General features: G+C 46.7%; 1 protein-coding gene across 2 annotated transcripts in view; it reads left to right on the top strand.

The window, feature by feature from the left end:
* The window catches only part of FKBP6 (FKBP prolyl isomerase family member 6 (inactive)), an 875880-nt gene extending 856597 nt beyond the window's left edge, over nucleotides 1–19283 (top strand). For both annotated transcript variants that reach the window (XM_078679581.1, XM_078679580.1), the window contains exons 8-9: nucleotides 17561–17646; nucleotides 18819–19283. In XM_078679581.1, coding sequence (XP_078535707.1) covers nucleotides 17561–17645 — 85 coding nt within the window. In that variant the 3' untranslated portion in view covers nucleotide 17646; nucleotides 18819–19283. The remainder of the gene's footprint in view (nucleotides 1–17560; nucleotides 17647–18818) is intronic.
* The last annotated feature ends 6402 nt before the right edge of the window (nucleotides 19284–25685 follow it).

The raw sequence follows: 25685 nt of genomic DNA, 5'->3' as shown, positions 1-25685 counted from the left end.
AAGCCACGGATGTGCCCCTGGTCGTCGCTGGGGGGGGGTCCGGCTTGGTCCCTCTGCCCCGAGTCATGACCAACTCGGAGTGACCAAGGATAGTGAGAAGCAGGGCAGGCTGTTGCGTGGATCCTCCGGGTCGTGGTGAGGAAAAGATCAAGGGAGGTCGCACCAGCGCCCCGGTGGTCGAGCAGCCCTGGTCCTGCGATCAGGGGTTCAAGGCCGGGGATCAGGAGGCGGCGCGGGACAACTTCCACAAGCCCGAGGTAGGGCAGTCCCGGCCCGTTGGTGGCAGGTGAGGCTCGCCCGGGCAGCAGGGGTCCAGTACGCTGTGGGGTCGCTTGTGCAGTCGAGGTGGCAAGCAACAGCACTCCAAGGCCTGTCCAGGATAGCGGGCAGCTCCTCCGGCGCTCTCAGTCACTGCGCGGCAGCTCCAGGCGCCGCCATAGCTCCAGGCAGCCGGTCAGCCCAAAGCCCCCCCCAGGTGCCGTGGGGCAGAAGTGCAGATGAGGGTCCAGCGCGGGCACCGGAGCTTGACCAGTGGGGCCCGACCCTCTCTAACGCCTCCCAGAGGGTCCCCAAGGGTAGCGGAGTCAAGCAGAGGCACTGATGCAGGGGCCCAAAATGGCGGCTCAGTTCCAGGATATGGAGGCAAGCCGGCCGGGAAGGTAATCAGCGTGACCGGTCTCAGCGCCTCAGCCCAGAGCGCCGGCAGAGCAGCAGTCCGCAGGTCAGGAGGGGGGCGCCAAGGACAGTCCAGCAAGGGTCAGGGGGAGCGAGACGATACCCCACCAGGGGAGCCGGCAGTCGTCCCGCACCCAGAGCGGCCTCACCCCTTCACTGAAGCCGGGTCCCGGAGTAGGACCGGCGGCCGTGTAGTCACTCCGCCTCAGTCCGGGGAGCGCGCCGCCACCCGCAGCTCCACCACCCCGCTCCGCTGGCTATCCAAAGGCGGGACAGGGACCCGCTGTGGCTCACAAAGCAAAGGCCGGTTCCCTCAACCCCAGTGGCAGCGCGGTGCAGGGAGGGCCTTCTCCGCAGCGCCCGGCCCCGCTCTAGCAGGCGGGCACCACCCGACAGGGCCCGCAGTGTCCAGCCAGGTCGCGGGAGGGCAGGGGGGAGTGAGCGTAGGTGTCCAGCAGTGTCCAGCCGGGAGCGCGGGAGGGCAGGCACCCGGGCGGCGGGGGCCGGTAGGGGAGGCAAGATGGCGGACAGTACCTTGAAGGAGCCCGGTCGCGGCTCAAGGGACCAGGGCTCAGCCGTCAGCAGGCAGGCGGCGGGCACAACGGGAACTGCACTCCAGGATTCCTCAGCAACCGATCGTGGTCCCGCAGCAGGGCGTCGCAGCAGCAGTTCTGTCGGCCGTCTCCCCGCGCCAGTCGCGGCCTTGCGCCTCCGCAGAAGCCGGGGTCTCGCGTGATGTCCGCAGCCGGGCTCCAGCAACACCCCCGCCAGGGGGCCGCCTCTAAATCGGCTGCAGCTTTCCCTCCGGTCTCTGGTCTCCCGACGTGTAGTCGGCAGCTGGGGAATCCGCCTCCGGAGACCGCTCGCTCCTCCAGGTACCTCTGCAGCTCAAGGGGACGCCTGCTATGAAGGCGCGCTCAGGGCGCCAGTCGCCGGGCTCGGCGGCAAAATGGCGGGAGCACCCTGGCCGGTAATCGTTCTGGGCACTGGCTGGCCCCCGCTGGGTCTCTCGCACCGGGGCGATTTCCCCGGAGGTCACCCCTTGTCCAGGGAGCAGTTGGCAGGCAGATTTCCCCTGAAAGCCCCCCGGGTTCCGCTTATGATGGCTAGTTGGGGCAGCGGGGCGACGGAGCTCGCCCGAGATGTGTCTGTTCACATCGCCGCCTTGGCCACCACAGAATTGTTTTTGAGTGCCATTTACTGAGAAAGCTGTTAAATATCTGCTCTCTGGTGCTATGTTTTGACAAAAGAATCCATTGGAGATGTCCAAGGTTGTTTTGTATTTTTTGCGCACTATGTTATTCATTAGTGCAGCACTGTGTGAGTTTTGCACTGCAAAAGTTTTGCAACATGTGTTAAGGTGTCGGTAATCCAAAACTAGACGGTACGAATTGTCTGGTTTGGAGACCGGAAACAAAGGATTGTTCATTCGTGAGGTGCAAGTTTCAATCACCCCCTGGTATTCTAGCTGATCTAGTATTTCATTTACTTGTTTTTTAGCTTCTTGCTTAATTGGGTACTGCCTTTGTGCAGTAGGTTGTGATTTTAACTGGACTTTGTGAGGAGGAGAATCCTCATCCCATCCTACGTGATTTTTATATAAAGCAGGTGCTAAGGCCACTGCCCACTTTCTAGCAAGTGTGTATTTTTTATGAATCGGTATTTGATTCGAGAAGGCAGGCATAATTACTTCTTCGCCATGAGGGCACTCCCTGACAAACTCCGGTGGCCAGTCTTTTTCAGCTAGAAGGATGTCATAGCCCTTGGATAGGTTATCCCAAAATAGTCCCCTTATTTTCCTAGTCTTATCTCCCTCTATACGTAATGTTATCTCGTATATTTTGTGGGGCTTGCTAACTCTGGTATCTGCAGTTTCCACTTGAAGGTATTCATTCGTGTCCACTGTCTCCAGATGATTCATAAGGACTTTGCGAGCTATGCTCACCTCTGCTGCGCTGTCTAGCATTGTCTGAGCCCATTCTCCGTTTTTCAGTTGTGTCCTCAGTATTCTCGGCATTGTTAACTACCTTGATACTGGCTACCTTCTTTTTTGGAAATTGTGATTTCTTTTTCAGTTGAGCAGGTTCCTTGTCTTTGGACTTGGCGTGCTCTTCTGATCGTCCTCTTCTTTCCGATTTCTGCGAGGAATTCTGAAAAGATTGAGACCGACGTGTATCAATGTCTTGATATCTATCAGGTTTTTTAATATTATCCCTATTTCTAAGGTTATATCTATTCCCAGAGGGTTCACTCTGAGGTGACCTTTGTCTCGGGTTTGGAGATTTCTCTCTTCGCCTAGGAGACCTTCCTCTGGACTGGAATTTCTTTTCTTTAGGATTGGATTGTTTATTTCCATCCCAGTTCTTTTTTGGTGAATTATTATTAAAAAATATTTTTTCTGGACTTGTAGTCAGTTGCGGTTTTACTGGTATTCCACCTAGACTATCTCTGCCTAGTTCTTCATAGGATTTTTCTATGATTCTGGCAATTTCAGCTGGTTGGTCTGCTATATCTGTCTCTTTTAACCTCTGGCGGATCGCCACGTTTGCTGCTTCACCCTTTATGTTGGCTAGTAATATAGCCGAGACCTGCTTGAAGTCTTTCAGTAATTTCATACCAAGAGTTAAAGCAGGTTCTGGACCGTATTCATCTTGAATTTGTTTTAGCACATCTGGTATTACCGAAATGGATGGAACACCGTGCGTTTTTGTGTAGATTGAAGCAAAGACCGTACCCCAAGTGTCACAGTCCTCAATGTGTGGTGCGATTCCCATTGGGAGACATATAGTCAGAATCCTGTGCTTTTCTAATGGGGTGGTGTCAGGAAACACCGCCTCTATTTGGGTGATTTTCTGTGCCAACCAGAATGGTATCTGTTCCCGTTTAGCTGGAACTTTACCTAGGCAGGATTGGATGTTCTGTGGTGTGATTTTATTTGTGTTCCCCTGGTGAGGGGTCAGCTGTGGAATTTTAATCGCTGGCTGAATTGTTGAAGTCCGCATTACATACTGAACTAATTGTCTGTGAATTTTTAGTAGTTGTTTTAGCTGTATTAATAGCTCTGGTGCAGTCATCTCGTCGATGTCTGGATGTGGTGTGTATCCGGCTAAGACCGGCCACGTTGCTCCTGGTCTTCCTAAAGGACCGAGCCTTGTAATGTGATTATTATGTTTTAGGGCGCCATCAAATAAGAGCAAATGCTCTTGGAATTTGAGTGGTACTTCCACCTCCTCGAAAGGAGTGTACGTTTCAGGAGGTTCCTCTACTTTGTAATAGTGGAAGTACTTTGTTACAGCATTTGCTGCTGGAAAATGTATCCATGTATAGTATACCTCTGTCTGCCGATATTCGTGTGCCTCAATTACGAATATGACTGTGCCACCTCTGGGGGCGGGGTGGCCATCATTTCTAATAAGAAACATCAACTTAGACAACTCTCCTCCTTGGACTTACCTAACGTGGAGAACATTGTTGTCAAGCTGGATACTGTTAATGGGACACTTGTGGTGGTTTTGTTATACCGCCCGCCCCAAAACATGGCTATGTTTCCTGCTATTCTTGCTGAGCAACTGGCCATGCTGACCACCAATAATTCTAAATTACTCTTGATCGGGGATTTTAATCTCTGGTTTGACAATATACTATTAGACCCCCTAGCAGCTGAAATGAAGGTTCTTTTGAGTGATCTGAATTTATTACAACATATAGACACTCAAACTCATCAAAAGGGCCATAGTCTCGATCAAATTTGGTCATTGAACCTACCTATTGATTTTATTGATATTAAACCATGTAGTTGGTCTGATCATTTTATTATCAGTTTCTCTTTTTGTGTTGTGAAAGCCCCCCAATTTAAACTGAAGGCTACCAGTCTGATTCGGAAATGGTCCTCTTTGGACATTTCAAATTTTTTAAATTTGTTAAAGTCTACCTTGCCAGAACAGAGCTTGGATGTGGAGACTACTGATTGTAGGCTTCAAGAATGGCTTAATTTGGCCATTAATGCATGTGTCCCTCTCACTCGCTTCGATAACTCACGCGGTGTGGGTGCACATAGGTGGTACACACCGGAGTTGAGGAAATTAAAACTTGAAGTGAGGCAATATGAGAGGACATGGCGTACTAACTACTGCCCTCATGCTAGGATTGCATACTGCCTAATCCGTAAAGCCTACCAAAAAACACTGCACACTCACAAAACTGATTATTTCTCTTCTAAAATACTTAATGCGACTAATAAGTCGAAAGAAATTTTCAGGATTGTGACTGAGTTGTGCAATGATGAGAGAACTTCTCCTCCAGTTGTCCCCTCACAATCTCTATGTAACTCCTTGAATGATTATTTTTATGACAAGATAGCATCGATTAAGGATACTCTATCTAGGCTGCCAGCTTGCATGCCGATAGATGATACCTTTTTTAACCCCCTTACTTTGCATTCTTTTCCTCTAATTACTGACCAAATCCTCCCAGATCTGCTGACCAGAGTTAAGTCTGGGTCTCCTCAGGATGTTTGTCCTCCTCAAATAATGAGGGAGATTGGTCGGGCAATTCCCAACAGCCTACTTCCTTTGCTTAATAACTCCCTGATGTCTGGGACTGTCCCGGTCAGTTTCAAACAGGCCTTGCTGATCCCTCTAAAAAAGAAACCCGGCATTGATTCCTCCGACCTCTCAAATTATAGACCAATATCGTTACTGCCTTACCTATCCAAAATATTGGAGGCCCATGTGACCAATTGTCTATCGAGTTTTGTGGAAACCTCTGGTTATTTACAACCTAACCAGGCAGGTTTCCGGCCAGGTCATTCCACCGAGGCAGTGATACTGGCCGTTCAGAACACCTTGAGGTCTAATGCTGACGGGGACCTGCACCAGGCCTTGGTGTTATTAGATCTGTCCGCCGCGTTCGACACGGTTGACTATACCATCTTGGTCAACCGTGTCGAACAGGCCGGACTTCGAGATTCGGCTTTGGCTTGGATCAGGTCCTTTATTTCAGAACGTACCCAGTCGGTTCGTCTGGGTTCTTTTACAGCCCCTAAAAATATCTCCTTCTGTGGGGTTCCCCAAGGATCTTCCTTGTCCCCTTTATTATTTAATTTGTATATGCGGCCTCTTTTGTTCTCCCTACAACAGTTTAATGTTGATGTGTACAACTATGCAGATGATCTGCAGTTGGTCTTTGTTTTAAACGCAGACAACGCGGCTGAGGATTTTCGAGCAACCATGTCTTTTATTCAAAGGTGGATGTCGCTAAATCACCTTAAGCTAAACCCGGGAAAAACTGAGCTCATTCTACCTGGGAAGAGTGAGATCAGTTGGAACCCTTGTTTTTGGCCATCGGACATGGGCTCGCCTCCTAAAAAATCTCGTACAACTAAAAGCTTAGGAGTGACTCTCAGTGAGGATCTTTCCTTGGAAAGTCAAATTGGAACAGTGGTTTCCACGGGATTTTTCCAATTGAGGAAGATCAAGAAAATAGCACATCTCCTCACAGGTATGGCTTTAATCCAAACAGTCAGTGCTCTTGTCCTTTCTCACATCGATTTTTCAAATGGCCTCTATTTGGGGGCTCCTATTGGCCAGCTGAAAAGATTGCAATATCTGCAAAATCAAGCAGCAAGACTCATTTGTAAAGTCCCGAAGTGGGAATCGATTAGACATGGACTGGAGACCTTGCACTGGCTGCCTGTGGAGCAGAGAGCAATGTTTAAGGTGGGCTGCATTGTGTTTAAGGCCTTGGAAGGTAAGGGCCCTATCTTTCTTAGACAACTACTGCGTAGATATCAACCCTCGCGCAGCTTGAGATCTGCCCAGCACGACCTACTTGAGGTTCCCCGTTTTAAAAGGAAACGTCAGGGAGGTAGCAGCTTCCAATTTTTAGCGGCCTCATTGTGGAACTCTCTCCCCCTGACTCTGCGACACAGCAGGGACCTCCTCACCTTTAGGAAGACATTCAAAACTTTTCTTTTTTCTCAGGTTTATTGTAAGTAGTGATTTGTGTCTTTTTATGTACTGTTATGTTTGATTCTCTCCAGCGCCAAGAAGCCTTCGGGCGTATGCGCGCTTAACAAATAAAAAATAACATAACATAACATAACATAGGTGTCAGTCCATTTTCTATAAGTTTTAAGGTTATAGATCTCCTTTTGGCGACCTGGATGAGTATTATATCCGGGTCTGCTGTTTGCATGGTAGCATCAGCATCTGCTATTTCAGTAGCTAATCTAATTGCCTCTCTTTCTCCATCACTGTCTCCCATTTTACTGACAGGATGGTATTATTTTTATTTGCAGATCAGGTTTCTTTATGGAAACAGAGATTAGGTGCACAATATTTTGGAACTGTTTTATCCTTCAACGTTGACTAGACCAAGAACCATACATAGGAGTTCCCTCCTGCGAGGTTTTGGAGGATATAATAACCTTTCACCCACTCCAGACGTCTTTGGAGTATTTGGGAAAAGGGGTCTGAGTGAGAAAGCACGACTGAGTTACTCTAAATGTCTTACGTTAGTTTTATCGCCCTTTCCAAACACGTTGGGCGCCATGTAGTGTAGCTCCTATTTTCCCAATAGGCTCTGCGCATTGGAATAGTACCTACAGCAGTAAAGACCTAGGCCAGACGTTAACTAGGTCTACTACTGTCGAAACTAGACTTAATTTTTGGGTTTGCCAGCTAAGCTCAGAGTTCGCTAGAAACTTTCTCGAATGTTCAAGGAAGGATGAACTCCCCTGATTAGACAAGAAGGGATTTAGTTTCTGACAACCATAGAACATGACAACTTTGCTCTCCCCTAATCAAGAGTCAATCTCGAGAGTCGTGTGAGCACAAGGCAATTATTTTACTCAGTCAGTACGTGCATTCTTAGTCTCATCAGAATGTAGAGAAAAGGAAGAGACGGGCGTGTTCAATAAAAGATGTTATTTATTGATCAGTCTCTTTTCTCGTACAAGAGAAATGGATCGATATTATTGCAATACTTATAGTTAAGTAAAGTGCATACATTAGAAGCAATAGTATAAAATAATACTGTAAAAACATTGATATGGTTTCTGAGCCATATGATGTTTAAAATGATTAAAATATATTTACATACACATATACATTTGACTAAACGTACTCAACTGGTGTTTCTAAATACGCCTACCCCGTGTACCTGACCTAAGTCTAATGCGTGGGCGGGAATAGAAAGTTACAGTTTAGTTTAAGTTTGTTTTTGCCAAGTGAATAACTAAAGAATTCTCTAGGAGGGGTTATTCAGTTCTGTACCTGGAATTTAGGATGAATGAGGAATGGTATCTCTTTCTCTGCTCTCGATATTCCAGGCTGCCTGCGAGGGCTGCCCAGAAGCGCCGGTGCTGGGTCTCTCGGCTTGAGATAGCAGCGCGTCTCTCAGCGCGTCAGGAAGGCGGGGCTGCTGCCTGCGGGGTCTGCTTCTGCTCTCGGCTTCGGCAAGTATGGCTGCTCCGTCTTGTCACCACGCGTGTGTTTGCATAGGGCAAGGTCGGCAATATTTATACCTTAAAGGTGCCGAGATTGACGTAAGGATGGACATAGGTACGTCAATAAAGATGTCATACGACTTGCTCGTTAGCACATTCTTTACTAAAGTTCTCTGTGAAATCAAAACAATGGCCGCACGGATTATCCAGGTTGTCATAGGTTTGATTTGTTATGAGAACGTCGTATGCCTTATCAGGGGCTGGAGGAATATCGCTTGTCTAATTAGATCTCAAGCGTTATGACCTAATCAGATAACACGTTCCTGTGCCGTAGTGTGACTGCGTCAGATAACGGTATCTGCATCATGGGGGATTTCTTGCCTCATGGGCTGACTGTTAGTTAACTAGCTAGTAAGTTTAACCAGAATAGGGTCAGGAATAGGGGGATCGAATCAGAACCTATAGAAATACACGACACTTCCTCACACTAGGGAACGGTCGCCTCACCATAGATGAAGCACAAATAAAGCCACGGGGTATTTCAGACCACTCGCCGATCACCTTAACACTGTCCAGTCGTGAAATGAACCGTAGGAGAATCTACCCGATCTATCCGGGGTATCTCAAAGTCCCGTCCATTCGTAAGGACCTGCAGAAAGCTACCCAGCACTATTTTGAGGAAAATCGGGCCTCGGTGGGATCACCGTCAGTGCTTTGGGAAGCTTATAAAGCTGTACTCAGGGGACAAGCTATAGCAGTGATCGCACATCACAAGAAAACACAGGGGAAGGAAGCCTCAGAGTTGGAACTGAAACTTGACAAAGCTAACACCGCCCATATGGCAGATCCGTCAAGTGCTACTTTGCATTCCCTACAGAGAAGCCAACGCCTTCTGGCTGACCATATGAAACGACTGACCATGGCGGACATTGCGGCCGCCAAGCACAGGGTATATGACATTGGGGACAAAGCCAGTAAGCTCCTGGCTTGGCTAGATAGGAAGCAGGGGGCAACAGGAACATACTACAACTCACGGACACACATGGGAAGGTACACACGCGGCCGGAAGACATAGTGAATGTACTGGCTGACCACTTCAGCGAGGTATACACCCCGGCGGTGACTGTGACAGGGGAGGAGGCTCGGGCTGCCCTGGGTCAGGTGGCACTGCCAACGTTGACGGAAGAGGCGACACGGGATCTTGATTCCGACTTAACAATTGACGAAATTCAATTGGCTATTGATGCACTCCACCCCGGCAAGGCTCTGGGCCCAAACGGGGTGCCCATTGAATGGTTCAAAACAATGTCGGAGTCCCTGAGTGAACCCCTGCTACAGATGTATGTGGATAGTAGGGAGAACGGCACACTGCCTCCGGACCAACGGATGGCGACTATAGTGGCCATTCCGAAACCGGGCAAACCGCCTAATGAGTGTACGTCATATAGACCTATCTCGCTGTTGAACCCTGAAGCAAAAATTCTGGCGAAACTGTTGGCAAACAGGCTCATGCCATACTTGGATCAGTTGATCCACCCAGATCAGTCTGGCTTTATGCCGCATAGGAGTACGGCCTTAAACCTTCGTAGAGTGCAGGGAGTCTTGGCGAGAACCCCACTGTTAACGGAACCGGCAGCGATACTATCGTTGGATGCCAAAATGGCATTCGACATGGTGGAGTGGAGCTACCTCTTTGCGGTCCTCACCTCCATGGGGTTCGGACCCAAATTTATCACTTGGATCCGGTTACTATACAAAGACCCAGTAGCACGAGTGGTGGCAAACGGTCACATGTCGCGAGACATACAATTGGCACGGGGAACCAGGCAGGGATGCCCACTCTCGCCCATCCTTTTCGCATTGGTTTTAGAACCTCTTGCGATCACTATTCGGAACACGCCACTACTGAAGGGGATTAGGTGGGATCTTAGCTGGGAGGACAGAGTGTCTTTGTACGCTGATGATATGTTGATCTATCTCACGGATCTGGACAGCAGCGTCCCAAACCTCCTATCTATCTGCAACTCACATGGGCGGGTGTCACGATACACCATTAATTGGTCGAAATCGACCATTTATGAACTCAAGGGCCCACTCCCGACCCTGCCGGACTCGTGCACACTGGAAGTGGCTGCCACGTCCTTTAAATACCTGGGAATATATGTCACCCGAGATGCGGCGGAGTTCTCTAGTCGTAATCTACAACCCCCCCTCATTAGATTGCGTAATGACGTACAGCACTGGCAACGACTTCCACTGACACTGCTGGGCAGAGCAGCATTGTTCAAAATGATGGCACTGCCGCGTTTTCTGTACGTGCTCGAAAATACACCGACATTAATACCTCCCAGTTACTTTCAGAAGGTGACTGCACTGATATCAGGTCTACTGTGGGGGAATCGGCCAGCGAGAATTGCTCACGCGAAACTCAACAGGAGCTGGTACGACGGTGGAATTGCACTACCCAATATGCAGTTGTACTACTGGGCGACACAGCTCAAGGTTCTCAACAAATGGATACACGCCCCACAGGCTGACCCGGCGTTTAAGGCTGATAGGGCCCAACTGGGTACTAGCAGCATGCTAGCGCCTCTGTATCACAAGGGTATTGCGACGAAACTGATAGGACCCACCAAACACACAGTACAGTTATGGTATAAGGCGCAATCGAAACTACATTGGGACGGAATCATCACAAAACTCACCCCGCTGTGGGACACTAAGGCTCTAGGTCACTTGAGGCGTACTAAGGGCTTCGCCCAGTGGGACAACATTGGGATATCAACTGTGGGTGACATGTGGTCCAGGGAGGGAGTGGTCTCCTTCGCCTCCCTTCAACAACAGTACGAATTGGGAAACACAGAACAGTATAGATACATACAAATCAGACATGCCCTGCTGGCAGTGCTCCCACCGGGCACCACACCCCCGGAGTCCTCCCCGCTGGAAGACCGTCTGCTTACGGACTGTATGCAGGAGGGTGCGACTTCCCTAACATACCGTAAACTGCTCAATAATCTACCTGATCCACAGGGAAAGCTAAAAGATAAGTGGGAGGAGGAACTCGGGGATTTTGATGAATCTGACTGGAACGCAGCTATTGCATCCCCTCGTGAAGCTGGCATATCAGCTAGGTTCCGCCTGGTACAACTAAAAATCCTACACAGGATTTACTACACAAGAGTGGCTCTACATAAATTGCAGAGGGCGGATCATCCTTATTGTCTTAGGGGGTGCGGTGAGGAGGGCACCTTCTTGCATACACTTTGGAGCTGCGCACGCCTCGTGGGGTATTGGCAGCGGGTGCTCCGTACCATCGCACAGACACTGAACACCACTGTAGCACTGGCCCCACGTGTATGCCTGTTAAATGTCTGGGGGCCTACTGATTTGACGCACTATGGTAAGCTGTGGGTCACGATAGGCTGCATGGTGGCCAAACGAGACATTGCGCAAAAATGGGGGACGGCGGAGCTCCCCACACTGGCACAATGGAGCAGAAACATGGACACACTCATGATAACGGAGAGGGCAGTATACAAGATGAGAGACAACCCGCGCAAGTGGAATGGGGTCTGGCTACAATGGAACTCCTACAGAGGGGACATATGCGAGCCATTGCCAGAAGACGATAGCGATAGTTCTGACGAAGAGATAGACAATGTTTAATTGTTAGGGAATATGGAATGGCATGCATGAGGGCCTTGTGCAGTATGTGACACAGAGAGTACAACAGGAAGGGGTTGGGCACAAGGGGAGGTGGATTCGAGTGAAGCCTACAGAGGCGACGCCTAACGGAAATAAGCAGGTACAGGAACGCAAGAGTACAGTTGTGACTGTGGATATTGAGTCATGTTTTTTAGTTCTTTTCTTTATTGTTTACATAAAATACAAAATGCAAGCGGCTGTACTGTCCGTATACTAAGGGTTTTGGAGGTCCAACATGTTTAATGATCCATAGACAGCCCACAGCCAGAGAGGACAGGAGTAATTGTTTAAATATTGTACGTATGACACCCTTTCAGCCGGCCTCAGGGATGTAGGCGCTTCAATGTAATGTTGTTGGAATCATCAATAAAGTCTTGCTTTTCCAAAAAAAAAAAAAAAATACCATGTACTTGGTATTGTCGATGTTAACCACCAGGTTTCTTTTGTTACAAAAGTTAAACACCCTCTGCATGCCCATAGGCGATTTTGAAAGCAACAGGGTGTCGTCCGCAAACATTAATGCGGGAAATCTCTGGGAGGCCAGTTTTGGGGAGTCGATGTCTTTAATAGTTAGAAGATCTTCTATGAGTCCGTTGAGAAAGAGGGAAAAGAGGGTTGGGGCAAGCACACAACCCTGCCTGACCCTCTTCTCAACCGGGAAAGGCCCCGTTAGTTGACCGTACTTTCCATAGCGTACTCTGGCAAAGGTGCCATCGTGGAGAAGTTTAAATTGATAGCATAGGTATGGTGGAACTCCCATGGATAGTAAGATGGACCAAAGCTGGTTCCGGCCCACCATGTCAAATGCTGACTTTAAGTCCATGAACGTTAGATATAGACTTCCCCCGTCCAAAACAACATGCTTCCAGTGGAGAACCTGGAGCCGAAATAATTGGTAGGTTGTGGACGTTTTGCCCCTAAAACCCGCCTGAAGCGGGGTCAGAATATTATTGTCGTTGATCCAGTCCTGTAAACGTTGTAAAAGTAGCCTGGCATAGATCTTCTGGCTTGCATCGATAAGGCTGATCGGCCTGAAATTTGAGGGTTCGAGAGGAGAACCCTTCTTGTAGATGGGTATTATCTCCGTCCCCAACCAAGTACCTGGGAGAGGTAGACCCTGCAAAATTGCATTATATAGTAGTAAAAGATGTGGGGCCCAGACTATCGGTTCCTCTTTGAAAAGGTCAGCCGGAATCCTATCTAGACCAGGGGCTTTGTTAGATTCCAGGCTGTGCACAGCAATTTGTACCTCAGCCAAAGTAAATCGCGGTGTAGACCACATAGGATCCGGGGCCAGAAGGGTTGGGGGGGCTACACTTCTTAATATAGGGGAGATGGAGTAGAGCTCTTTAAAGTGCAGAAACTAGAATTCTTCAGGGATGTTTGGATCAATCGAGGTCCTAACGTCTGGTTTGGTATGAACGAGATTACAGAAGGTCCTGGTATCTTTTGCCTCGAGTGCAGATCGGATACCACTAATACCACTAGTAGTACGCAAGCTGAGACAACAGTCTCTCAAACTCATCCTAGTAGCTCCCACATGGGCACGCCAACCGTGGTTCACCACACTGCTGGAACTCTCTCTAGTTCCACACCAAAGACTGTGTCTGACACCATCCATGCTAACGCAGAACCATGGAGACCTCAGACATCCAGATCCAAGTCAACTGAATCTGGCTATATGGCTCCTGAAGTCTTGAAGTTTGGTTACCTTAACCTGCCACCAGCCTGTATGAATATCATTAAAGAAGCCAGAAGACCTACTACTAGAGCTTGCTATGCTGCAAAATGGAAGAGATTTGCCATTTACTGCACTAATAATCAAACTGATCCTCTAGATGCTTCCATCAGAATATCTTCTGCTACCTTCTCCATCTACAAAGATGTAATCTAGCATATTCATCTATACGTTTACATCTTGCATTCATTGCAGCATATCTACAAAACAGGCAACATATGTTAGAGTACCTGCCATTAAAGCTTTTATGGAAGGATTAACGAGAATCATTCCTCCTAGATTACAACCCTCTCCAGTGTGAAACCTAAACATTGTCCTCACAAGGGTCATGGGGCCCCCTTTTGAACCTTTACATAAGTGTGAACTGCAATTTCGCACATGGAAAACAGCTTTCCTTATTGCTATTACCTCTCTTAGGAGAGTTAGTGAGATTCAAGCGTTCACTATACAAGAACCATTTTTACAGTTACACCGTAACAAAGTGGTTCTACGTACTAACCCTAAATTCCTTCCAAAAGTAATTACTCCTTTTCATCTAAATCAATCAGTAGAGTTGCCAGTGTTTTTTCAAAACTCAGACTCTGTAGCAGAAAGAGCTCTACACACACTAGATGAAAAAAGAGCTGTTCTCTATTACATTGATAGGACCAAATCCTTTCGTAAAACAAAGCAACTGTTTGTAGGTTTCTCTCCACCACATAAAGGCAACCCCATCTCTAAAGCGACCGCTGAGCCTGTTCCAGGCGAGGTCGCCCCCACTCCGCTGCTCCTGCCCGCTGACCACCTGAGCTGCCCTGACAAGCTGTCCTGCTGCCTCGACCACCTCGCCTTCAGGAAGCAGCTCAAGACCTGGCTGTTCGAGCAGTAGCAGACCCCCCCCCCTAGCGCCTTGAGACCCTCCGGGTGAGTAGTGCGCTATACAAATGCTTTGATTGATTGATTGATTAAAGCAGGAATTGCAAGGTGGATTGTAAAATGTATACAAATATGCTATCACAAAGCAAAACGTACATTAACAGTTCCTCCTAGAGTGCATTCCACATGCAAACTAGGAGCCTCCATGGCTTTCTTAGAGAACATTCCCCTAGAAGACATCTGCAAGGCAGCAACATGGTCTACAACACACACCTTCACTAAACACTATTGTGTTGATGTGCAAGCTAAGTAGCTAGCTGCAGTAGGCCAAGCTGTCTTCAAAACTCTCTTTCAAACTACTGCAACAGATACAGGTGACCACCGCTAGGGCGCTAGGGGAGATACTGATGTACAATCGATGCACAGTGATCTGCAGCTCATATGCCTCGAACGGAAAATGCTACTTACCAGTATGCATCTCTTCTTGGCATGTAGAGCTGCCGATTCATACTCTCCCTCTCGCCTCCCCGGGGCCTGTATCTGTTCCAGATATACACGCGTAGACATCCCTTCTTTATTTCTACTAACTCCATCATTTCCCATCATGGCGAAAAACAATCAAAGGATGGAGCCGATGCCCATGCGCACTATCGTCCAAGGGAGGAGTCACCTATCTCGTGACTACAAAGACTTCTTCCAAGAAGACAACAACATGTAATCATCCGAGCCCAACACCAGATGGCGATCTAATGCACAGTGTAAGAATATGCAGCTCTACATGCCAAGAACAGATGCTTACTGGTAAGTAGCATTTTCCTTGCACTCCTTGTGTTACAAAGGTAAAGGAACGCTTCCACTGTGCACAAATGCGAACTGCGGCACGATTATGCACATAACTGATGTGCAATGGAGCATCTCTAGGTTGATGGATTACTACTGGCACTGCGGCGAATTTGCCTATACTCTGCTTGTCTTGGAATGGTGTGAACTCTGTTCTCTGGTCACAATACACCCCTCAAGGCTGATCATTCCCGGAGAAGAACTGTCAGACTTGTACCAGCACCTGTTAGGGAAGAAGACAACTTTGTTGCATCAAGCTTGTGAAAAGATAGCTGCAGAATAATTTGGCTGTGCCCAGTACAAAGACAAATCAGAAGAATTCAGACTGTTCATGGACACACAAGTATCAGCACGTGGGTCTATAATCTTCTTTATCCAAACGACAAAAGCCAATGCCCGCAGGTTACAGATAACCAGGTGGGAGATGCTTAAGATGATGAACAGCACTGAGCTCTGCCTTAATTCGAACAAGGAAGACCTGGGAGCAATCTGCCTCATAATGATGCAGCACCAATATGTATTAGACTTAATGACCACAAAGGAGGGATGAGTGTGTGCCAAGAATAGTGTGTCCTGCTGTACGTTGATACCAGGAAATTATATGGACTATAATCGCTGCACCACTTACAAAGAGACCTGCGTGAAGAGAGAGGTGCCCCTGAGCAGGAGTGGTTCTCGAATTGGTTCTCCTGGCTCACCCGGTGGATCTCCGGTCTGTGCATATCATTGTTGCCAGTTTTCATTGTGTTGTTTTGGTTTTTATGGGTCTGTGCAATTGGGGATTTCCTGCTATAAAAACGCAGTCCTCAAACTGGGAAAAATACCAGTAACTAGAAATGTAGTAGCTGTCGAAAGTGTGCATAAAGAACAGGCCCCATGTAAAATAACTGTCAAAAAGTATGGGTTAGATAGTGTAGTTGAAAAATCAACAAAGGGGAATGCTAATATGGGAAAAGTCAATGCTGATACTAAAAACGATACATTCATTTATGTGAACAAAATCGCATCTTTACTAACAAATTTGCCCGTTGTGAACTCTACATCAACCCCTGACTCGCAAATACCTAGTCTGGCAAGCACTGAGGCCTATGCCCAAGTTATTGATTAATAGGTCACAGGTGGGGTGGCACAAAGCCGGCAGACAAATGCACCGACAGGAAACCTTAAAGCAATCCCATAGATAGGCGCAGCGACACTACAGTGGTCAAGGGTGATTGGCCCCAATAAAAAACACACAGCTGTAGCAGATACTCGTGCTCCTAAAACATAAAGTCAGGTGCCACATAAGTTAGGAACTTACAGCCAGTTGGAACACAACACACGCAGTGATCACGCCCTTCCCATGCCAGGCATCTGGACATGTTACCCACTAGCTGCATTGTGTCCACGCAAAGTCAAAGCCCGCATGCATTATCCATTAGACAATTAATTTAGGAATCCAAATGCAGCTACTTGCATTCCTCACCATACAAGGAGTGCCAGAAAAATGTATTGCTACGGTGAACAGTATATAAGAAAGTCTCAGATCAATTGTAAATTGAGAAAGTCCTCAGACCCTGTGCCTGTAACTGTCTTAACAGCCGCTCTGCTTAATTATACTGTTTTGGTTTTGCCATACGCCTCTTGTATCTTGTTTTTTCAAGGTATTTCATTTTCAAGTAACAAACAGCAAAAATACCTATTTGGAGCTGAAGCATATACCAGTAATGTGGTACCTGTTGATTTTTCTCATTCTTTTTACATTTGCAAGCCCTTTTTAAATGTCATATCCAAGTGCAGTTTTTTTCCATGTACTTGTTGGAGACCTCACTTTCATGACTTGCACTTGAAACCAGAAAGTCTGAGGCCTATGAACCCTCGTCCTTTATGTTCTTTGGCGGGTATCCAGTCTGCAGGCTTCTTTTTTGTGCACATAATGCAACAACACCCTCTTACCTGTGGACATTGAGCGTTGATCTGGATAGTGGTTTGTTGTAGTTTATCAGAGGATGCTGGCTGTTGAGCATTCTCTGACCGGTTCCCAATGGCTCTGAACGGCATTTTGTGGTCTGGTTGCTGTGTTTGTAAATTGATAGCCTAAGAAATCTAGTGCATGGGGTACAAAGAAGAGCTTAAGCTTGCCTTTGAGCAATGGTATGCAGGGTTCTGCACACAAGGTTCCACCACAAGTGTAACATTGATAATATGAGGAAGGCTATATCAGGAAAGCTCGTGTTACATAGAATGCTAATGATTCTGTTTTTTATTTAATCTTTTGTATTAGCAATGTGTTGTTTAATGCAACATTTTGTTTGCAGCTGTTATCGGGATTACATGGAGAAGCAAAAACAAATGTGCGGCCGGATGTTTGCCCCCCTCAATCCAGCGCTGGAACAGGATTGAGGTAGGGAATATGCGGAAGGTGTGGAGATGCAGCAGAGATTCCAGGCATGGTGTGCGTTGTTTGCCCATTTGTGGCATTGATGAATGTACCATAAGGTTTAATAGAACTGCTTTCATCTTAAAATATTTCTGTTTAGATAGTGCGTTGTTGAGCACCACATTGAAAATTATGCATCTCCTTGCCTTCAAAGTGTAATTTGCCTCTGTTGATCCTGAAAGTATTTTAGAGAAGGGGACCTAAAGTTCTCAATGCTGCTTTGCAGTCCTCACATCCATTGTCTTCTCCTGTCCCCTTCTCACACATAATAACAAAAAGATGTTCCCAAGTGTACATGAAAAGAATATTGCAAAGACCCTCAGTTTTATGACCAGTAGCAGTTTACTTCCACATGTTCACAGAACTCCAATATCCTTATAATATTGACTTAGATTACTTCCACCATGTATCTTACTTCCTGCTGTGTGTTGTACGGTGTCATATCTGAGAAACGTGCAGCCTTCTCATGGGAGTCCTTTAGTGCACAGCCCAAAAAACATTTTTCAATCAGTAAGTTAGAATCCACACTGTGACAGTTTATCACAAATATTCAGCATTGCTCCATGTGATATATCTTTTATTTGGCTAAATGTGGTTGCATTTAATTGGAGCATTCCTTAAAGATGTGTTTTTTTTTGTTGCATCTTCAGTCAAACATGACTCAACTCTTTCTTTGAATCGATAGTTCTGTTTCTTTGCCTCAGTGCATTCCGGACCATAGGGGGTCCTTCTTCAGGAGGACTTGTATCAGTATGCATCATTACTCAAATATTTATTCTCTAAACGTCTATGTTAGGTGCATGGCAGCATTGAGGTGGGTCAGTGGTTGGTTAAATCTGTTCCAACCACAGATGCAGCATATCCAATAGTCAAGTGCTTGTCAGTAGAGATGAGTTGTCTGGGTGCTTGGTCGTTGAGAATGGGTGTGGTGTGCGTTTCTAACTGGGGTGGAAACTTGTATTGTATTAGTGCTTGTTCTGATAATTGTTGCTTTTATTAGTCCGCTTCCAGGTTTGAAACGTTACCTCAGACAACCTTTGGCTGACTAAACATTTCTTCCTGAAAAGAGTATTAGGCAGCAGGTTTTTGTTCTGCTTTCTGTTAGCTGCCTGATCTGGTTTGTGTTTTTTCCTCAGATGCAGAGAATGTTGCAGAGAGTTTCCTTCACTTCACCAGATGTTGAGAACTCTCCAGTGAAAAGTGGGTTTGTAAATCCCAGAGGTGTCTGTATCTGCTAATTTCTCATGTTCTAGATAGGTGAAGATATTGTCCAAGGAAATTTCAAGCACACTCCCCTCTCATCACCTATTCATTCTCATGTCATAATTGCTTCAAAAGGTGGATTCTTCATTTGAAGGAGCAGTGATTTATGTAGAGTATACCTGCACTTACATTTTGACTTGTAATTGGAAAACAAAGTTTGGAACCGCACATGGCGGTTGATATCTGCCACAAGCCTTCATATAATGGAAATGATTCTTGTTTGGAGACCGTTTACTTAGAGTATTCTCAAACATACTCATTGTTTTTTATGTGCTGCTGTTTGATACTGAATAAAAGTTGTGGCTGGAGGAGATTCCTTATAGCCAAGCATGTTCAGAAAGCCACCGGCGTGGAATGTTATTTAATAGGTTTGTCAACCATAGATGTTTATTCATTGACTGAAAGTGCAATTCTAAATCATCAGCATATGGTGTCCAACCCTTTGTAAAACCCCTACAATTCCTGAAGTTACCCACCAATGTGTTATCTCTCCCCTCATAGAACTGCATGTGTTGTATCTGTATGATGGACATATGTGCAGGATTAACTGGGAGATTGCCATCAGTAAGTATATATATTATAAGTATATGTTTAGTAAATGGGCAGTACACTACAGTTAATGATGACACGTTAGGAAGTATATTCTTCCCTTGTAGAGAACATTAGCCATAAGAGAATACCTTCTAATGCAGGGCTAACAGATGCTAAGGACCCTGCACAGGTTGCTACCCACTTAGTCAGTAACACATCTGACTGATAAATTATAAGCTACACCTCATATATTTGTAGGGAGTGTTAGAAATGGGATTTCTGATTGGCTGAGGCTTGCGCCAAAGTCAGGCAGAAACCACCACTCTAGTTAGGGCAAGGAAGTTACACTCCAAAGATAACCCCTGCTCACCCCCTTAGAAACATGACACTAGCAGTAAGGCTGATCCCGGAGGCAATGTGTAAAGCATTTGTGCACGCACCCACCAGCAACAACATCCCAGGCCCCCCACAAAAGGAACTCCACACAAGGTTATATATAAAAATAGCCTTTGTATTACCATAAACACATTAGATCATAATCACATAATTACACTGTGCCAACTGGCACTGGGCAGTATTTACAGGGGATTATATACATCGGACAGGGCCACGTGGACCACTGTCAAGAATAGCACTTAGTAGAACTAGCACTTTGTAGAAGGAGCACTTTGTAGGAATAGCACTTAGAACATAGGATAATTGTAGTACCAAAGAACCAGCGTAGAACACAACCAGTAACCACTGGTAAAAAGGGTAGGTACACACTACACAATCCTAACCACCTTAGGCATATATCACGCAGGGAACCATGAACTCACTAGCATAACTATACTAGGTAAAACATCCTCCTAGGCATGAAAACACATTTAGAGGTGTAGGCAAAAAGGCATTGCATATTATGCATAAATCACATTAGGCAAGTAATCACCTTTGCGCAAAAATCACATACGGCATAACCATGTACCCCAAGCAAGGGCACAACACATGAAACTGTTCCCAGGCCAATTTGGCTTCTCAGGGGCTAAAACGCCCTTTGTCCAAAATGTCAGGGCTGGGCTGCGTAGGCAGCCAAGGAAGAATGCGCAAGGGTTTTTAGGGCCTAACGAAGCAGCTGCCCACTAAGTGCTGAGCGGCTGGAGAACTGAGCCGGGGCACCAGCGGGCACCCTGGCTCTCCTCTGGGGCTCTAAATACCAAATGCGCCCACACGTTGGAGCCTATCAGGCTCTACCTATAGAACATGCCCCCGTACTGGTGGAGCCTCTCAGGCTCTAAAACAAAAGTGCCTCACTGAGCAGGGAAGCGACCCGCTGCCATCCGGGGTCGCTCCTCACCTGAATCGGTGCCCCTTCCCCGAGACGCCCGCACTCACCAGGCCCCTCTGATGGCCTGCAAGCGGCTGCGGGGCTCTCCTTCTCACCCGGTCCTGCTCCTGGGGCCTTGTGTTCTCAATGGTGGCGGGCGGGGCTCTCTCCCTCGAGAAAGCCTAGCTGGGTGGCAGATCGCTTCCTGGTTCTTCTCCGGGGCCCGGCCTGCTTCCTGGGTGCGTGTGGGGAAGCCCTCGAGCCGGGGACCCATCCCTGCGCGGCCCAGGGATGACGCGGCTGGAATCCTGAAAGCTGGGGACCAATCCCAGCGCGGCTAGTAGCCGGGCACAGCACTCTGCCCGGAAGCCCCCAAGCTGAAGCGCTCTCAGCCACAAAGGCTAGCACTTCTTCGCAATGAAGTTTTAGCGCTTCTCAGGCACTTGGAGAACAAAGTCCTTAGGATGCAGGCAAAGAGGAGGGCAAAGGCTGGGCCCAGGGGCCAGCTCACAGGGCCCTCCAGGCAGGGAGGCAGTCCCCAGCGGCGGTTCCTCCTGGCGCCCAGCAGGCAGCAGGCCCCCCTCAAGTCAGGATCAGGCAGAGAACACTTTTCATGGGGTCACAGCCCCTTTTTATACACACTTTCCTTTGTCTCTAGGGTGCAGGGTGGGGGAAAACCAGACGCAGCTGGTTCTGGAGCACTTTGTTGTGCTCAGCCCATCTCCCCATTCACAGGACAGGCTAGGGACATCAGACACACCACACGGGGCGGAGCCAGCATTGTGGAGGGAAGGCCTAGCCCTATTCAGTTCCCAGGTGCACTCCTCCCTCCCAACAACATGCAGATCTCTCCATTCATCACCGGGGCAGATCCATCCCGACTCCTGGAGCCAGGCACACCAGCCAGTTCCAGCCAATCACAAGCCAGACAGTCAATTCACATTTATGACACAGACATGCCAGCTTCTAGAAGTGGCACTTCCACACTAGACACATTAAATCCGCACACATCATCAAGCAGCATTTAATCTCACGAGTTTGCACATACCAAACTCGCCCCTGCACTCCCCACACATCAGGAACTACCATGGACACATACATTCCCCATGCATTCCTATGGGAGGGCAGGCCTATATCACAACATGCACTCGGAGTGCACACACACTTTACACTGGGACACAGTGTTAAAGTGCGCAGAAGCCAAGAATAACTAACTCTAGGTCACAATTAAAAGCAAAAAGTTTAGGGGTGAACCTGCCAGAAGGGCCAAGTCCAACAGGAGCCAAACAAAAAAGTTTTTATTTTTCTTCAGTCATCATTTGTAAACAATTATTTCTATTTTCAGTATGTTCTCTTTATTGAAAATATGCCTAAAACATCTTAATTTCTGACTTTCTTGTACAGTTCATTTGACTGAGGCCAATATTCACAAGACCCGTATTTTCCAATCATTAAAACCAATACATAGTATACAGTCCAATCACAACCAACACATATTTCGCGGTAAGTAGGCCACTTCTTCAGTCCTGCAGAAAGAGGATATAATACAAAATGAAAACATGAGATTAATTACAGTTACAGATATAATACACTCTAATTCAACAACGCTAATGTGTTAACTGAACCTTTACTTAATGCAACATTTACAAATTCTCAACATATCATAGATAATGTTCATAGCAATTATATTATACATTTCATATAATGATTCTATATTCAATTCATATATACAGTCCCAAAGGAAAGAAATAGAAAAAAGAGAAAAACAACATTGGTGGAGTTTTCTACACATCTGTCAATTCAGCCATCTTATCCACAGTGATTTACAAGGCTTTCTTTCCATTCTGACATTAATGATCTCTGGAACTCTTAACATTGAAGTGCTTATATTGAAAAGCTAATAGGATATTAGCATGCATAATACTAGCAGTATTAATAGTCATTTTGACAGCTCTATGGATTCTCAACAAGAAATAATGTCCCAGCAATCGTAACAGAAAATTTCAAATCTATTGAGAACTCTGAGGCGAGAATTATGCTACTGATCTTCACTTTTATTTCTTGAGCAGCTTACACAATTAAGAAAAAATACTTTTGCCATGAATACTTTCGAAAAGGTGAAACAAAAGCCAACCATTTATAATCCGTTCTATTCTCAAAAGTCTCCTGTCTGCCATTATTCTTCCTCTTTCATGCAACAGGAAAAAACCCCTAAAGATCCATCATTCCCTGAGTAAACATAAGATTTATCACCACATTCCTGATTTGGTATTGTTCATTCAAAACATCCAAACAATCAATTCTTAATCAAATTATAATCAAGGACAAATTTGCACTCTGTGTATTTATGCAAGGACACGAAACAAGAAATTGAATTGGAACCCAGGAAAAGTACCTACCCCAGCACTATTTTTTTTAAATGTTTACCTGTGGTTGTTGCAGTGTATCCCTACGAGGGAATAGTAGCTCTCAGCACTCCGGGGGCTGGGGGATAATCCTCGCCTTAGTGTCCTTAATAGAATTGCAATTTTCATTTATGATTGCTAGGAACATTTTCATTCTGTGTCAAGAAGGGAAGCAAGTATTGTGCTGGTTCAAAGCTTCCGTACTATAAGGGAGGCCATGTTTATGTCTGGTTTAAAATAAAACGTCTTCAAAGTAGTGTCTGAGGAGCAGAATTGGGAATATCCCCCAACCTGGTGGGTAAAGTAAAACCCTTGGAGGCCATGGTGCCTCTAGCAGAGTGGGCGGCCCCAAAGGATTTGGTGTCAGTGCCTGCCTACTGCATGACCCATTTTACCAATCTGGCTATGATGGAAGAGGACACTGCTTCATGAGGCTTCCTGAGTGCAATTAGCAACTGTCTTTCCCAGTAGGGGCAGGTCCTCTGTCATGGATTCATGTTATTTAATACATTTCACCACACAGGCTTGGAGCAACAAGAAAAACAGGTACAACACCACCCTAGTGTTGATCTTAGTCTGCCGTGAAATGTTGAAAAGTACCCCTTCTGGGGTAAAAAAAACCCCACAACTACCTGTAATATCCAGGGCCCATGCACCTGAGACGCATCTGCAAGAAATTAGGCACAACAGCATTGTTAATGTACCCAATAGTTCTTTACAGGACAGAGATCGGTTATTCATCCATACATTTAACATGTTTAAGACCCTACTGATAGAAAGGAATAACGGGGTTCCGGAAGAAAGGAGAAATGGCTACCCCTCAAGAGTTTTCGTACCAAGGGGGGTCCCCCACTTTGTGGCGCTTTTGGGGTGGTGGTATGGGGGGATCCTGCTAAAATGGTAGACCAAAAGGTGTTTATGGATCTGAATGCTAGAACTGGATACCAAAGTGGAAATTTTAATTGTGAGGTCACTACCACCAATTTAGAATTCTGCCTCCTTTCATGGGCAGCAAGATGAGTGATCATGGAGAATGGGGGAAAATCATAACCCTGTTCCTTTGTCCAGTCTTGAAGAAAAGCGTTCCATCGCTACTGCTTTGGGGTCTAGACTCCATCTGAAAAGAAGTTCTAGTTAATGGTACAGGAACAGTGCAAAAGCTTGGCTGAGAGTGGGTCCCTTCTGTGTAGGAGAGAGAGACAAATTATCTGGATCCTGAAATGTCTTGAGTGCCATTCCAACACCCAGTTGGATGAACCCGGGTGCTAATCCTCTAAGACCGCATTCTAGTTCTCCAGGAAAAACCCCACAAAAGGATTCTGCCAGGTAGAGCGAATCCTGGACCTTGTGCTTCCCAAGTGGTTGATGTATTGAACTGCAATCTTGTTGTCCATCGCGAGGAGCACACAGCATTGGACCTTGTCCTTTGTCCAGCACCGGACAGCAAATTACCCAGCCAGCAGTTCTAGGCAGTTGATGTGTCCCCACAGTATTTGAGCAGACCATTTTCCTTCTGTGGAGAACTCTCCACATCTTGTGCTCCAGCTGGTCTTGCTGGCATCTGATTATATGACGTAGTCTGGTTCAGAACTGAAAATCGCTCTTCCGTTCCAGACTTCCAAGTGAGCTAACCACCATTCGTTCTCCGTCTTAGCTTCCTCAGAGAGCAGCACCACTTGAGAGTATGTGAACCCTTGGTGACAGTGGTACGCCTTGAGATGCTGCAAAGCCATGTAGTGGAGTGGGCCTGGAAAAATAGCCTAGGCGAAGATGAAAGCAGGCCCACTGGGCAAGTGGTCTGCCTCAGGGAGGATCTCTGTCTCTGGGGAGCCTTTCATAGAGCAGGTCGGGTCTTGGTCATTTTTCTGGATGGCAGGCTTTGGCTTATCGCTACTAAATCTATCACAAAATCCAGAAACGGGTCCAGTTTCGAAGGGCGCTGCTCCATCAGGAGGATGTCATCCAGATAGATTACCAGATGGACCGCCTGGACTTTGACCATGGTCCTGACGACTAGCCAAACTGGAGAATTGTGAACTAAAACATCTGGGAGAGCCATTGGAACGGAAGGAAACTCAGATGAGGGGCTAAATAGGTATTGTAGCGTAAGCATTCTTGAAATCTAGATGACCAAGCCAGTCCTTTGGCCGCAAGATGTTCCTAAGGAGGTGAACCCCCTAAATTTTGAACTGACGTAATTACCACCCCTTTGGCAAGGAGTTATGATAACTTGTCGTCCACCAGAGAGGCGTCCCGATGCCAACATGGAAATGGTGTGAGGATGGTTAAGTTGGACTGGTGAGCCTTAAATCTTGGTGTGGACACCCTATGCTGTCTGTAGCACCCAGGCTTCCGAGGTAGAGTTTCCAGTTGATAGAAAGTCTGCAAACCTGCCCCATAATCTTTTATTTATATATTAATTTTAATATAATTACAAACAAGATACAGTGCTGTACAATGCAATCAGGTGGGCCAGCCGGCCCAATCGTAGCATTGATATG

Source organism: Lissotriton helveticus, chromosome 3_1, assembly GCF_964261635.1.
Source record: "Lissotriton helveticus chromosome 3_1, aLisHel1.1, whole genome shotgun sequence".
NCBI lineage: Eukaryota > Metazoa > Chordata > Amphibia > Caudata > Salamandridae > Lissotriton > Lissotriton helveticus.
This window is presented reverse-complemented; position numbering and strand designations above follow the sequence as displayed.